The sequence below is a fragment of the Apostichopus japonicus genome, chromosome 21 (genome assembly GCF_037975245.1).
Source record: "Apostichopus japonicus isolate 1M-3 chromosome 21, ASM3797524v1, whole genome shotgun sequence".
Classification (NCBI taxonomy): Eukaryota; Metazoa; Echinodermata; class Holothuroidea; order Aspidochirotida; family Stichopodidae; genus Apostichopus; species Apostichopus japonicus.
Window position 1 is genome coordinate 3,073,993 of NC_092581.1, and position 15,668 is coordinate 3,089,660.

The window sequence follows — 15,668 nt, forward strand, 5'->3', positions numbered from 1 at the left end:
CCCACCGTAGATTTATGTATATCAAGACCCATTTGACTGCTACAATTACTTAGTAAAAAAAAATCATATAATATAAATTACCAGTAGTTGTGAACATCTAAAACCTGTGCTCTTTGCAAATTTCTTTAGAACTTTTCTCTCACTTAGAATTGGTCACCCAAAGAATGAACAATGAAGATCGTCTTAACATATGTCACTGTGTTTCAGTATTATTGAAAGTACAGGGACAAACTTGAAACAACAAAATCATACACAACCATGAGGCAGTTAAACTTGTGTCGCATTACTCCAGCTCGTTTCAGACTGATTACAACTGTAAGATACAAAACAAAACAAGACAACCTCTATCCGGGCCATGACATCTCCAGCCCACGAAACCCTACCCCCTCCCTCAAACTATCAATCATTCATATCATGTTCTGTCACTGGCCATCTATCTCTCCCCCATTTCCCTTCCTCCCTCTCTCCCTTCCCTTCCCTTCCCTTCCATTCCCCATATCCTTCCAACTTCAAAGTTTATCTTTGAAATTACTAGCGATATCATAAACAAATAGTGAAATACAACAAAATATGCTCAAGGGGTGGGGGCGGTCGCCCCCTTCGCCACGAAGGTGTGTTGGATGAAGTGTTGGATGAAGTTTTAGCCACCGCCAAATATGATTTGGATAAATAATCTCACGCATTATTGTCTATTTATAGCCACAAAAAAATGCAACCAAATATTGCGGGGGGGGGGGGGGATATTAGATACTATATTCCCCACCTAAAATATTGGGGGAATGATCCCCCTCCCCCACCATGATCGCCGCCCATGTCTCTTTAACCAGTATTGGTGATGTTCTTTATTTAATTTGTTATACGTATATACGTTTTCTGTCAATTTATACTGGAATAAAGAATGAATGAATGAAAGGTAAATAAAATTCCAAACATTGAAGAAGCTTATACTATAGCACTCTAAGAACAGTTGAGCAAAAAGTTTGGTCAAGAACTTTTTAGCAAAACTTGCTAAATTAGTAAATAGTTGAGGCAAACATTACTACCTTTACTTGGCGAGCACTATTTTACTACATGTGTTTGCAATTGGTACTTCGCACTTTTCTAGTCTTCTACGCACGTTGCTCCTTTATCTAGCAAAACCGCGCACCGTGCCACGAAGAACAAGTAAAGCTATGTGCGCGGGTGAAAGTTCGGTGAAGAAATCGATATGGCTGACCTTCACGTTGCGAAACTTTTAATTGATTGGGGTTTGGAGGAACTTGGGCCACATTTTGGAGGTAGGTTGGGCCTTAAGCTTTAACTCTTTTCAATAATATTTCTTTCTGGATATTTCATATTGAAGTGTTAAGGCCTAACGTTAGGCTATATCGTAGGGCCTAACAGTTAGTGTAGGCTTGTGTAGGCTAGCCCCATAGAGCATAATATAAGGAGTAGAGGGCGGACTGCCCAAAATAACTGCCAGCATGGAGACCTCAGTTGTTCCAGGAATATATACAGCAGCCTAGGCTACAGTAGGTCTATAAAACCAAGCATCAAAGAGACATCAGCTGACAAAGACTATTCTGTTCATGGGTCAATAGGCTGCCCCCCCCCCCTCCGCCTTCCCCAAAATGGAGAAAAGAAAATTTCAGACATAAATGGTGTTAATGTCTAATAGCCTATTTTTTTGTGCTCGACGGTGACCCTTGTTGTGGGCCGTAAAATGGGAATGAAATCGGGGGACGAAAATTTGGCTTTGGCACCCCCCCCCCCACAAAAAGCTCGCTATACCCCTGAAGCATATATATATAAATAACATTGTTTCGATCCTAGCAGGATCTTCTTCAAAGGCTAAATGACAAGTAACAGAAGGGACAAAAACACGCACAGAATACAGACAGGTTAATGAGCATGGTGAACACAAAGAGATAGATGTAAGGAGAATAGAAAATAGAAGACGAAAGAAACCAGCAGGGGAAGAGGAAAGGTAGGAGATAAACAGTGGAGGGATAAGGAGAGGATTAAGGGAAGGGGGAAGGGAATAAAGGATTTTTGACAGAGTATGAACAATCAAAAGTACAGTAGGGTAATGTTTTAATACACAGTATGCCTCAGCTTATGGCATGCATCACAGTCTGGAGCTCATACTTCTATCTGTTCGTAACTGATCAAATTTGCTACTTCTTGAATTGCGTTTTTACAAATGGTAAACACCATTTGTTTGATAATTTTTAACCCTTTCAATACCAAAATGACAATACTTGTCGGGGATAGCCCCCTCACTGTCTCTCCAAGTTACCTTGGTAGAAAGAGCCTTAAAATGCTTCTCAAGATTACGAAGTACCGGTAATGAAATTTGAAGAAACTTTGGAAGCAATTATTCATGTAGGGTCACATTTGTGCATTTTTTTTTAAATCTTTTAATTTTTTTTTTACCTTTTGGGTAAAGTGAATTTGTAAAAGGTAGTAACAATTATCAGTTGTCATTTAATCTACATAGATAATTTATGGTGACAGCTTCTCTAAGATTACTATAAGTCATTCTGCAAAACTAATATGGGTGTGTTCACGTTAAAGCTCCTGATTTGGTTGCCGGAGGTAGCAAATTTTCAAATTACAGTAAAGAACTTCTATTCTAGTAAATAATATAACTAATACCTGCAATTTATGAATCAGAAGGACCAGACCTTCAACTATTCTGGAAATTATATTCAAGATGGTTGAAAGTGTGACAATCTATAAATTTTGTTCTTTTTGTAATGGTGGTCTCCATTGCTGCTACATTTGGGAATTCTGTTGTTATTTTCTTTATTAACATAAAATTCGCTATTATTATATAAGAAAAGTTTTCAATGATATTGATGATGTTATTCAAAAAGTATCGTTAGAAAAATTTTGTATTTTTCCTGAAATAAAGTTAAAAAAGTTAATTCTTTAAAGAACAAACTTGAAATTAATAGTATCAATTATACCATAAAATCAAACCACTACACAAGCACATAATATATTAACCAAATGCTGAAAATCCTGGGTCATGTCCTCTCAGAAATGTTTTTTTCTTGACTCTTGTTTCGGACATCACTCCTCCAAATAGATCTTGTTTCGGACATCACCCACACTATTGTAACCTAATTTTTTGGTAATAAAACAAATGATGTTCATTTAAAGGCAACAATAATGAATAGAAAAACATTTTATTAAATTGATAACCCTACTAAAAGAGATATATAAACCCTTCCTACGTAGGTTCCAAGTTTAAACAAAGAAAAGGGATACAAGTGATCAACAAGACAATTATTAAACGAAGGCCAATATTGTTAATACTTAGCAATCTATATCAGTACATCATGATATGTTAATTTTACAAACAGCATCAAATTCATTTGAAATAATGGTTAAGGCAAACATTTGCTTGATAGATTTGAATAAGACAGTCTTGGACTATGTTTCGGACATCACCACAACTGCATAATTAGGACATCACTGTCATTTTTTTTACACAAAGCAAAGCATATCATATCAACAGTTACATTTGAAACAAAGGGGTCTTTGTTGTTGACAAGCTACCTACAAGGTATAATGACAGTTTTGAACTTAATATATATAGTTCAACTACTCAGTGTTTATTAAAAGTTACTTTGTGAGCGATTCGGACATCACTGAATGTTTCGGACATCACTTTGTATGATGGAAATTGTAGTGTTAATGGGCTTCAGATGTGGAAAAATTCAAGTAATTTGATGTTCCCAGTAACATTCATACCCAAATATGTAGAATAACATTTTAGACTTCACTTGTCACAAGTCATCAAAAGATGAATACATGTTGGTCAAATGACACCAAAGTTAAGAAGCATTCTGTTGTAGGATCTTAGTGTACTCTAGCACACTAATATCAGCCACTTGAATCAATCAGTTGAAACTAGTGCTGTTTTACAATATGTTGGATTCACAAAAGTGATGTCCGAAACACATGCTGATGTCCGAAACATACTTTTAAGGTTATTTTGCTATAATATTTGGTAAAAAGTGGAAAAAAATTTGAGTAGTGACAGTATGTATGTTTGTAACAATAAAACTTGTCGTAATATATGAAGTGCTCATCTATTGTGTCTTTTTTTTAAGCGATATTAATTAAAACTTGTTTCCGACATCACTAGTGTTTCGGACATCACACGCATGGACAGAAAATTTCAAATGGTTATAAAATCAAAACGGATGAGTGGAAATGTGTCATGTACATGCTGTAGTTGAGAACTTAAGGGAGTACTTATGTTTTAATTACAGTTACAAAACAAGCTTGTGGGTTTTAACATACTTCATATATTAGTTGCTCCATGATGTTTCGGACATCACTGAAACAGCTCAGCAATTCTGAAAGCAGGTGATGAGCTTGGTGTTTCAAGGTTGTCCCTTTTACTGTGTTATGCTAATAAACAGAACTTCAGCAACGCCTTCACACCATTTAACCTCATGGGCTCAACATTCAGGAAGGACATGACTAACTTTTCTTCTTTCCCCCCTCCATCTCCCCTTGCTCCCCCCCCCCCCATCACTCCTCTTCTCACTGCTCTCTTCCACCCTTTTTCTCCACACCTTACTATCTTTGTCCTTCCCCAGTTTATTCCCTAACCCTTTCCCTTAATCCTCTCTTTGTCCCTCCACTGTTTATCTCCTACCTCTCCTCTTCCCCTGTTGCTTTGTTCTCTCCTTCCCTTGTCTATTAATCCTCTTACATCTATCTCTTTGTGTTCACCATGCTCATTAACCTGTCTGTATTCTGTGTGTGTTTTTGTCCCTTCTGTTACTGTTACTTGTCATTTAGCCTCTGAAGAAGATCCTGCTAGGATTGAAACGTCAGGCCAACTTACTTTTACACAAACAGAACTTCTAATAACGTCTTGTGAAATCCCATGTCTGCTGAGTCACAGAAAAGTAATCAAAAGTCAAAACACTACTACTGTACCTCATCTTCAAATAACTCTTGAAAGAGAATTTTTGGGGAGACACAACATTTCATATCCAATACTACTGTTAATGATATATCAGTAAAAAAAAAATCAGTTTATAATGAACTTTCAATCCAAGTCTTTAATCTCCATAAGTACTGCATTTAGTAGCATTGGACTCTCTTTATCTAGTATAACTATGATCTACAATATAAGACTTACAAAAACTGAAATCTTCGTTTACTTGGATGCCCTGGAAAAATAGGTTGCTTACCCATCTGTCACAACCAGCATGGTGTCTATATTGAGTCTGACATAACCCCATATTATATATTTGCAATTCTTTATTTGCAATATTATAATTATTATAAATATCATAATTTATTATATATTTGCAATATTATAATTTGTTCTGATCCAGATCCTGTATCTGCAGGAGGAGGCCAACCAAAAACTACTGTGGAGAAAGTACATGAGAGAGACTGTAAAGGACTAGGAGGGCAAACCTTGTCAAATCATGTGGATTTCAAGAAACAATTACCCAGTATCCTCAAATTTTGGCTCCAGGAATGGTATTTGATTTAATTGCAGTATTAGCAAAATGATATGTGATTTTTGCATGCATCTAGTAAACCAGTGATTGGTGTACATGTATACACCATTTTTGACATTGTCGTGGCAGACCCTCAATGACCAGGATGATCGTCTTTGTTCAGTTCAGTTTTTGTGGACTCTCAGATGACCTATGAGCCGCCCATATTTTGGCTCTCAAAGTTCTACGGCATTCAGGACAGGTAGCCACATACATTTCGACATACTAGAGGTTTTCTTCATCTTGTGTATGATGGTTATGGGCAGTGGCAGAGCGTCCATATAGTCAGGGGGGGGGGCAGATGCCCCCCCTGACGGACTCAAATGGACTGCTGGCGCCCTTTTCAGGTCTTTACCACTTTTTACTTATTCCCGATTATTGACTTTTTTATTGCGCTCTCATCTACTTATTGACATTTGTCACATTTTGTTGGTGTAATTTGGCGATGACACCTATTTATTCTTCGTTTATCTGCAAATTAGCCAGGCCCGGAAAGGTCATTTCCGGCGATCTAGGGAGTATCTTTACTCAAAAAAATTCTGTACGCGCCAACCAGTGGTGGCACTCCGCTTAGATAGTGTCGAAAGCGCCCCTACAGACCATTCTCACCCCTCCTGACCAATACCCCTAGCTCCGCCACTGGTTATGGGAGTTTGCACAGAATGCCTGATACATTATTGCCCTGATACTTCCCTGCAAAGTTACTGGTGCTGAAGGGATATTTAACACTCTATAATGTGTCACATTTTTTTGTGGTTGTGTACAGAATTTTGTTAAGTAAAAATTTTCTCTAGAGTAAAACTGATCAACCATGCACTCTTGCAGTAGTACAGTAATTACTACATCATCTATGAGAACAGAATGACCAAATAATATACTAGTTCTTTACCTGGCATTTTCTCACAGACTCCCCCCCCCTGCCCCGCCTCCCCCCCAGGAAAGTGTTATGTTTAAAAATGTGATTCAAAAGAAGTGATAAGCAGTCAGTCTTATAAATCATCCTTATTATCCGCTAATAATTACGAGCCTAACCTTAGTTCATTGATTTATTGTTCTGTGACATTTAAAATATGTACATTTGGTTCAGAAGTAGTGTTACTTAAGTTCTGTAAATCATCTGTTGCTACCACCACAGTGATCGTTTTTGATTCCTTGCTGAAAGCAAAATACACCTATTTATGCAGTCTAGCTGGATGTACATGTGCGTGTGTGTGTGTGTGACGCTGCTTGTAGACAGGCTAACTTGATAATGCAAACTTTGATTGGGCTCATACTTGTTAGGTAGGTTGCCCATGGTGAGTAGATGATTCCTATCGTTTTTGGTGGAGGTCCAAGGTCAGCTGAAGTCAAATAGCAAAAACCTTGTAGACATGGCAAACTTTAGTGAATGTCTTTTTGGTAGGCTGGTTGGCCATAGTGAGTTGATGGTCCCTATTGTTTTTGGTGTAGGTTAAAGGTCATTTGATTTCAAAAGTCCACAAAACATACATTTTCAGCATGCATACAATGCTTGTAAACATGGTAACTTGATTAATCAAACTTCACCTGATCTCATACTTGGTTGGTAGTTTGCCCATGGCATGGTGAGAGGATGATCCCTATTGGATTTGCTGGAGGTCAGCTGAAGTCATCAAAGGTGGAATAGGAAAACTTTGTAAACACTCTATCTTGACAATGCAAATGTTGATGAAGCTCATACTTGGCAGGTTACGGTTGCCCGTGGTAAGAGGATGTTGTTTTAGGTTTAGATCAAAGGTCAGCTGAGGTCGAAATAGGAAAAAAATGTTGTGAACATATCTTGACAAGGCAAACTTCAATGGAGTTTGTATTTTTTAGGTTGGTTATCCTTCGTGAGTTGATGGTCCCTATTGTTTTGGTGGAGGTTAAAGTTCAATTGAGGTCAAAAACTCAATACATACATTTCCACTAGTGTACAATGCTTGTAAACATGATAACACAAACATAACTGTAGCTCACACTTGGTAGGTAGTGTACCCATGGTGAGTAAATGATGTCTATTTTTGGTGGAGATCTAAGATCAACAACTTAGGTAAAATAAAAAATGTTATCACCATATCTTGACAAGGGAAACTTCAATGAAGCTCGTATTTGCTAGGATGTTTGCACGTAGTGAGTTGTTGGTCCCAATTGTTTTTGGTGGAGGTCAAAGGTAAATTGAGTTAAAAGTAAAAAACATTGAATGCATTTCTGGTAAGTATTTTCCAGTACATAACCTCTATTGTTTTTGTGGAGGTCAAAGGTCAGCTGATCTCAACAGACCTGTAAAATATGCAAAACTTGTACACACTGTATCTTTACAAGGTAAATATCAATAATGCTCAATTTGGTACATTGTTTGCTCTTACAGATATGTCTAACCTAAATCATGAGTAGATTAACTCTATTGGTATTAGTGGAAGTCAAAGGTCATCTGAGGTCAACAGGGCTCAAATACCCCCAAAAAACAATATCCTGACAAGGTACAAAAATCCTTCTAATGTGGTAGTTTGGTTTCCTTGTGAGTAGATATTTGCCTGCTTGTAGTGGAGGTCAAAGTTACACATAGCTCAAATTCTGTCAAAACATTATTTCTTGGGGATTTCATTCCTTGTGTGTCTTCACCTTAATATTTAGCATTTTGAATTATCAAATACTGAGCTTTTTCTGTTAGTTACTTAACATAAAACTATTGCTTATTAATAAATTGCTGTATGATATGTATTTTGCTTTTTCAGTGGATGAAGAAGAAGAAATAGCCTTTGTTAAACTACCTCTAGAACTGTTTCAGAGTCGCCATACGAAAAAGAAAGGACGGGGCTATAACCTTCATTACATTCGAGTGTCAGATCCTTCATTGACATACAACCTGTGAGTAGAAATGCGATTAACCCCCAACTTTTGTGTGCTGAGTGAATTAAATATGGAATTCATGTTACATAACATGCAGTGTGGGTGACATATACATTGAGCATATGCATGTATTTATGCATCATGCAAAAATCATGCAAAGCAATTTTTTCAAGCTTTAGTAGGTACATTAGGTTGTCCATCGTGACTTTATAAGTCTATTGGATTTGAATGTCAGAGGTAATTTGATAATAACAAGAATCAAACAATGGTATGTTTCTGGGTATGATCAGAAGGTAAAAGAGTATGAGCAGTCCATATGTATTTTGTTTTAGAGGTCAAATGGCATTCAATGCCAGATACTTAACTTGCTGTGATTGACAGATTAGTGTGAGCTTGACAGATTAGTGTGAGATTAGTGTGAGCAGATTAGTGTGAGTTTCAGACTATCTACATGATGATGATAGCTGAAATTTTGTTTTTAAGTATTGTTGACTAAAACTCATACTATAATAAACTTATTTTTTGTGTACAATACTTTCTCATAATTATTTTACAATCGATGGGTTGCCAATAATTTGTAGATTTGTATGTGTTTGGTGGAGATCAATCAGTTATTGTCATACAGTGTTGTATTAAAGATATGTAACGAAATTATACATGGAATCGCACAGTGCTTGATCTTCTCAGAGTGATAAGAATAGAGCAAGGTGAATGTTTGCAATCATTCTCTTATGCTTATTGTGAATGAAAAACAGAAACTCGCTTTAAAGCAATTTCATTTTAATGAAATACCATCAGTTGAACAGCTAATCAATTTGAACAACTACGGGGCTGCATTTCAATATTGATTAGTGTATCTATGTATCAGTAGGTAGAAAAAGGATTGTATTCATTTTTTTTTGTGTCAGAACATGTTTGTGTTTTATTGTCTTTATACATGTTAGAACGTCACCAATGTTGGAACAGTTTTGCAGCAGAATCAACGAAGATGAGAGGTCACAACCATTTATTCTGGTCCTCTGGGAAGAGAAGTCTAAAACCAGGCAGTTTTTCAGGTCATTTTGGAAAGGAAGTACCTAGCAGCATCATCTCTATTAAAGGCAAATAGATATTTGCTTTAAGTTGCATTATATTTTGGATCTAGATTACCAGGCCGATTGCTTTGCTTCTTGGCAATTTATTCAAAAACGTTGTCTATGAAATGCACAATGACAGTGTAAAAGAAATTAACACTGAAAGCTTTCTGGGCCTACTATAATTCAGCATATTAACAGTTGTCTTGGAACTTGTTACCTATTTGTTGAACTTCAATGTGTTTGAAAAGCTTCAAACATAAGTTGAACTAGTTTGAGTTGTCTCTGTTTGAGACTGGTGTTTCAGGCTTCATAAGAAGCAAAGCATTTAATATTTAACTACATTGCCCATACAGTTTTACCAATTTATATCTTAGGAGAGTACTTATCAGTAAAGAAAGACATTTTCATGTAAAGGATACATGAAAATCCAGTTGAAAGTTTAACTTGAAACTTATTGTAAGAAGTTATCTAAATCTCATTTGTAATAGAAAGATTGTGTTAACCAAAATCAATATTATATAATCGTGTTTACGAGCCAGGGCATCACATACACACACACACAATCACCATCGCATAGATTCCTTGAGCCTGCGGGCAAGGAATCAAAAAATGAATTGAAAAAATGAAATGACAATGACAAAAGCTTGAGATTATAATTTCAATTGGCAAGGAATCACAATAAGCCCACTGGCTTTCTAGTTTAAATATCGCAAGATCTTTCAGTTTTTTAAGGCGAAAACAAAATGGCCCCTAGACACTAGCCTTAGTTGATCTCTGTATCGATCAATGAATTTTAAGGTCTCATTTTAGCACTATTTTAAAGATATTTACAAACTCTGAGAGACCGCCATAATTAGAGTGAGTGAAGCAAAGGAGACTATTAACCTACACAGCTCATTCCATTTCTGCAAAGTACAAAATATTCTGAAATTTTTCATCTTTTTTTTTCTTTCTTTTTTGGGTGAGTGAATAATCTTTGTCGTACGAGGGCTACACCCACAATTGTTAATTTTATTTTGTTTTTGTTTGTTTTATGTAACCTGTAATTTTGTGCAATAATTCATTGATGGATGTTGTGTATGATCATGTGACCTCGTCGTATGTTTTTTCAATTGGAGTGGGTTACAGTATGTTATCCTTCTGTAGCAATTCTTTGCCCTCACTATGTTCTAAGGAATTGTCAAGAGCAGGGATGTGCTCACATCTGGGAAGATGCACCCTGCAGTCCTGAATGCTGCCCAGTAAAAACAGAATTTTAAACATTTCCATGGTCAAGCCCCTTTTTGAAGATTAATTTCATTTAATTTTACCATTACCAACATTTGGGTGAATACTTGGCACAGAAGTTTGCTCTGGTAACAGAAACAGATAGCACCATTTGCCATCTGATTATACCTCATTTGCAAAAATTTCCAAAAGGGGGAAGGGAACATCCCCACCCCTTAGAATCCCAGGACGTGGATCACACTACCATACAAATCTGCCCGGCACTCAACTATTTCTGGGCACATCCTGAGTACTAAACTCATCTCTTTGTATTGCAGTGCTTGGTTCTAAGTGGATGTATTGACTTTTTCCCTTTGTTTTTATTTATATATCTATATACATATATGTGTATATATTTATCTATATGTTTGTAAGATATTTCTATATGAATATATATATATTTAAAATATATAAACTTTTATGGTTGTGTTTTGCATAAGCTGCTAAGCAAGGTGAGAAAAATCAGCTGTTTGTTTTGTTTTTCTTGTGTTGTTCTTTTTCTTGGAAAGTTTCTTTTACTAAAAGAAATAGAAGTAAAAGCAAAAGCAGAAGTTGATTTTGAACCAGGGACCCTGAGATGCAAAACTTTCTGCTCAACCACTAGACCATTAGAGGAGAAAGTGAAATAATTTGCTTTTCAAATATTTAAAGATCCACTTGTTTGGACTTAGACATTTTATAAAACATTTTCTCCACTGATCCTTGTCTGGGATGGGGAGGCCACATGGGAACCTTGTCAGGGGGGAGGGGTACCGGCGAACTCACCTGGCCGCGTGGGAACCTTGTCAGGGGGAGGGGGTACCGGCGAACTCCTTGGCCCGCAATCCCTTACCCTCTTTCGCCTCACCCACCCTCTTACCCTTTCTCGCTTCACCTTACCTCGTTGCCTCACCCTCCCCTTCTTGCCACACCCTTCTCACCTCTCTCCCTTCCTCGCCTCACCCACCTACCCCTTCTTGCCTCACCCTTCCCATCTTCCCCGCTCACCTCCCTTCTTCACCACACCCTCTCTCGCCTCCCCCTCTCGCCTCACTCCTTCTCACCCTCTTTGCTCTCCTCTCTCCTTTTACTCTCCCTTTTTCACCTCAACCTGGTCTTGAACCCAGCAAACAGGAAATCAGGAAAATCAAATAGCTTGTTGGCAGAACTACCAACTACACCATTTCGGTTCCTAATGGGAAAACTTCGTTTCTTACCTTTATACTTCCGCCTTTTCCATCGAACAGAAAAGTAAAAGGCTCTGGCTGGAGTCGAACTCAGGACATGGAGCTTGTCTGACTCTCTCAGTCACAGAGAACTACCAACTTGGCCACAGCAACTGTTGAGAAATAATGCTCGTTTCTAATATTTCAACTTCAGAATTCAGAATGGAAGCAGGAAAAGAGCAGAAAATAAAAATGCTCTCATGTGGATTTGAACTCAGGACATGGAGCTTGTCTGACTTTCTCGGTCACAGAGAACTACCAACTTGGCCACAGCAACTGATGAGAAATAATGCTCGTTTCTAATATTTCAACTTCAGAATGGAAGCAGTAAAAGCGCAGAAAATAAAAATGCTCTCATGTGGATTTGAACTCAGGACATGGAACTTGTCTGACTCTCTCAGTCACAGAGAACTACCAACTTGGCCACAGCCACTGATGAGAAATAATGCTCGTTTCTAATATTTCAACTTCAGAATTCAGTATGGAAGCAGGAAAAGAGCAGAACATAAAAATGCCCTCACGTGGATTTGAACTCATGACATGGAGCTTGTCTGACTCTCTCAGTCACAGAGAACTACCAACTTGGCCACTGTAACTGATGAGAAATAATGCTCGTTTCTAATATTTTAAGTTTAGAATTCAGAATGGAAAAGAGCAGTAGAAACAAGCATATATTTCTCATTGGTAGTGCTCTGTAAATTAGAGTGTCAGACAAGCTTCATGTCTTGAAAAAATTGCGATTAAAACATTGAACACTTCTATCGCTTAGCGTACAACTTCCGAGGAACAATACAAAACCGAAAAACTTTTAGCACTAACAAAGGAAGCTGAATCCTTTGTTAGTGCAAAAAGTTTTTCGGTTTTCTATTGTTCCTCGGAAGTCGCAAACTAACCAAAAGAAGAGGCCACTAGAAGGCGCTCGACGCATCTTGCCAGTGCTACGTGATTTCAAAGCAGTCAAATAAAACCTTTGTTAATTCATAAATGTTTTCCGGTTTTGTGTTGTGGTACAATTATAGAATACAGGGCCATTCATTAACTCTTCACAGCATCCATCTATAATTACTCCTGTGTTGTTCCTCGGAAGTTGTATGCTAAGCGATAGAAGTGTTAAATGTTTGAATCGTATTTTTTTCTTCAAAAATGGAACGGAGGGTGATAAAATACTGCCCGATACTGTTGTTTTAACTGGTTGTTGTATATTAATAGTTTTCAACCGCGCGCTCCGCGAGATGAGCTAAGCATATTCAGGAAAAGTTGCCTTGACCATTAACTTTAGCAACTAGGCAATCAGAAGAATTTAGATCATTTAAAAAAAGTGTTACTCTACCCACTTCGGTAAAGATAATTGGTTATATTGTATCATCACCTTTGGGTTATGACATCTTCAACTGTTGTGGAAATGAAAACGCCCTAACCAACCCACTCCCTCCCTTACCAACCTCTTAGCAATTTAATCACAGAAGTCCCTTCGTGTTAAATGTAATAGGTAGTGCTACACAATAATGAGAGAGAAATTACACTAATGTAAGCATAATTTATAAGGCATTTGCTCTTTCAGGCCTACAATAGGAGCATAAGGCTATATATTTATATTGCCTTACCAAATTTTGGGGATAAAAATCTAATTTCTCAGATTTAATCAAGATGCCTTTAATGGCCATCCGGGGTCCAAGGGGAAGTTTTAGCACCAATTGAAAGTGGGGTTCAGGCCTGAAAAAGCCTTATAAATTATGCTAACATGGCTATATATATATATATATATATATCATAGACTTACATTTTTTTTCAATTTTTGGCCCAAAATCGAGACTTTCCATTCTTGCCAAAATCACGCATATAGATCAGGGGGTCCCTCTGATTCTACAGAAGGGATAAAATGGTAACTATTTATTCCGGCATGCTTTTGCCTCCGTAGGCCAATGCTGATTTCTATGAGGTGCCTTTAAAATTGTAACACTAAGATCCTTGTTTTTATTCAATAATGCGGGTAAGAGGTAAGCAATAGTTTACGTTTGTTTATGTCGATATGCCCCCTACCTAAATATAACGGCGTTTTGCCAGTATTTATTGGCTCGAAATTAATCGTCCCGAGAATTATATATTTCTGTCAAAGAAGCCTAGAGAAAATCGAAACATTTCAAACACCATCATTTTTTAGCCCAAATTCCTCAGTTTATAGAGTTTCACGAAATATTTCGATGGTAATCAATCCATAACAATATAGCAAAGACAATTTACGATCCGTTTTAGAGGTTGAAAGTGAAAATAATACTGTTTTTCAAATTTCCGGGGAAATGGAAACTTGGTCAAAGCTGTCACTGGGCGTTTTATCAAACCTTGCCAGTGATACGTGATCTCAAAGCAGTCAAATCAAGCATTTGTTAGTCATAAATGTTTTCCGCGGTTTTGTATTGTTCCTCAGGAGTTGCATGCTAAGCGATAGAAGTGTTTAAAGAGGGATGTAGAGGGCGCTCGACGCATCTTGCTAGCGATACGTGATTTCAAAGCAGTCAAATCAAACCTTTGTTATTCATAAATATTTTCCGGTTTTGTGTTGTTCCTCGTAAGTTGTATGCTAAGCGATAAGTGTTCAAAATTTTAATCGTAACGGAGGGTGATAAAATACTGTAATGTTCTTTTTTTTTGGGGGGGGGGTTAAGTTTTGGAAAACTATAAACGAAAAGTCAAACAATCGGAACCTCTTCGAAAACACTCTTGAAAAACTCAAGTTCTCGTCATTTTTAACCCACTGATAGTTGGGGCAGGCATTTTCGAGTCGGTTACCAAAAAATACCCATTGTCACTCAAAATTGAATTTCAATGGTGTTCTCCAGCTCTAGGCTCAACAAAATCAATTAGAGGGCGCTGTCATATCTCCGATTGCGGATCATAGCTGTACCGTGAGTTGTTGACCACTGGTGGTTTAAACCATCCAACTTGGTTCCCGATTGCTGAAGAAGAGGTCTTTGAAATATATTTCACCCCTCTTTTTGTTTTATGAATTCAACTTGTGTTTTACCATTGGGCCAAACTGCACAAGTGGAGCCTGGAATCTAGTCAACCGCCCAGCTTGTCTGTAATGCAAGTTTATCTGGCATGCTTGTGTGTGCTTCGGCGCCCTGATCGTGTTACTTTATATTCAGAGATCTGTAAACAGTTCAGATTATGTGCATTAGCACCGATACAACGGTGCTCTCTATAGAAACGGTGGAGAACCGGCTTAATCGGACTAAGCCACCCTTCCAACATTCTGCCGAGTTAATGTTAACAAGTGAAATGCTAATAAAATTTAATCTCAATTCTCAATATCACCCCCCCCCCCCCCCAAAAAAAAAAATAATTCCTAGTCAATAACACCTACAAACAAATTGGGGAAACCACAAAACTATATAGCGCCCCCTCAACAATCTTGAGGTTTTGCATACCGGAGACTTGCATTATAAAAGTAATAAGTTTATATATTTTATATAAACCTAGCTTTGTGCTCTAAATGTCTTTGCATACGCAGGAATGTAAACTTACGTTGCAAATCCAACCAGTTGTTCTACGCATAGGGTATTAAATGTACCAGATTGACAAGTACAAATAATCCCTGCTTGATTCACCTATAAATTCAAAATTCCAAAACAAAACCAGGGAGGTAGGAATCAGGTGCGCGCGCAACTTGCTCTTATCCATTTTTTGTGTTGTGAGGATGATGTCTTGCAACAACACATCACTTGAAAATACTTGTTTATAAACAAGGAGTC

General features: G+C 37.5%; 1 protein-coding gene across 5 annotated transcripts; it reads left to right on the forward strand.

The window, feature by feature from the left end:
- Window positions 1-941: 941 nt before the first annotated feature.
- On the forward strand, window positions 942-11,176 carry LOC139963024 (uncharacterized). Of its 5 annotated transcripts, XR_011791474.1 has the most exons (5): window positions 942-1,277; window positions 5,349-5,721; window positions 7,888-7,999; window positions 8,255-8,387; window positions 9,314-11,176. XR_011791474.1 is itself a non-coding variant. In XM_071963486.1 (3 exons), exons 1-3 carry the CDS (start codon window positions 1,208-1,210, stop codon window positions 9,447-9,449), a joined length of 339 nt encoding a protein of 112 aa, XP_071819587.1. In that variant the 5' UTR covers window positions 961-1,207; the 3' UTR covers window positions 9,450-11,176. The 5 variants fall into 5 exon arrangements, 1 of the variants encoding a protein (XP_071819587.1); XR_011791473.1 differs by lacking the exon at window positions 7,888-7,999 and having other exon boundaries at window positions 943-1,277; XR_011791472.1 differs by lacking the exon at window positions 7,888-7,999 and having other exon boundaries at window positions 944-1,277; window positions 5,349-5,499.
- Window positions 11,177-15,668: the final 4,492 nt, after the last annotated feature.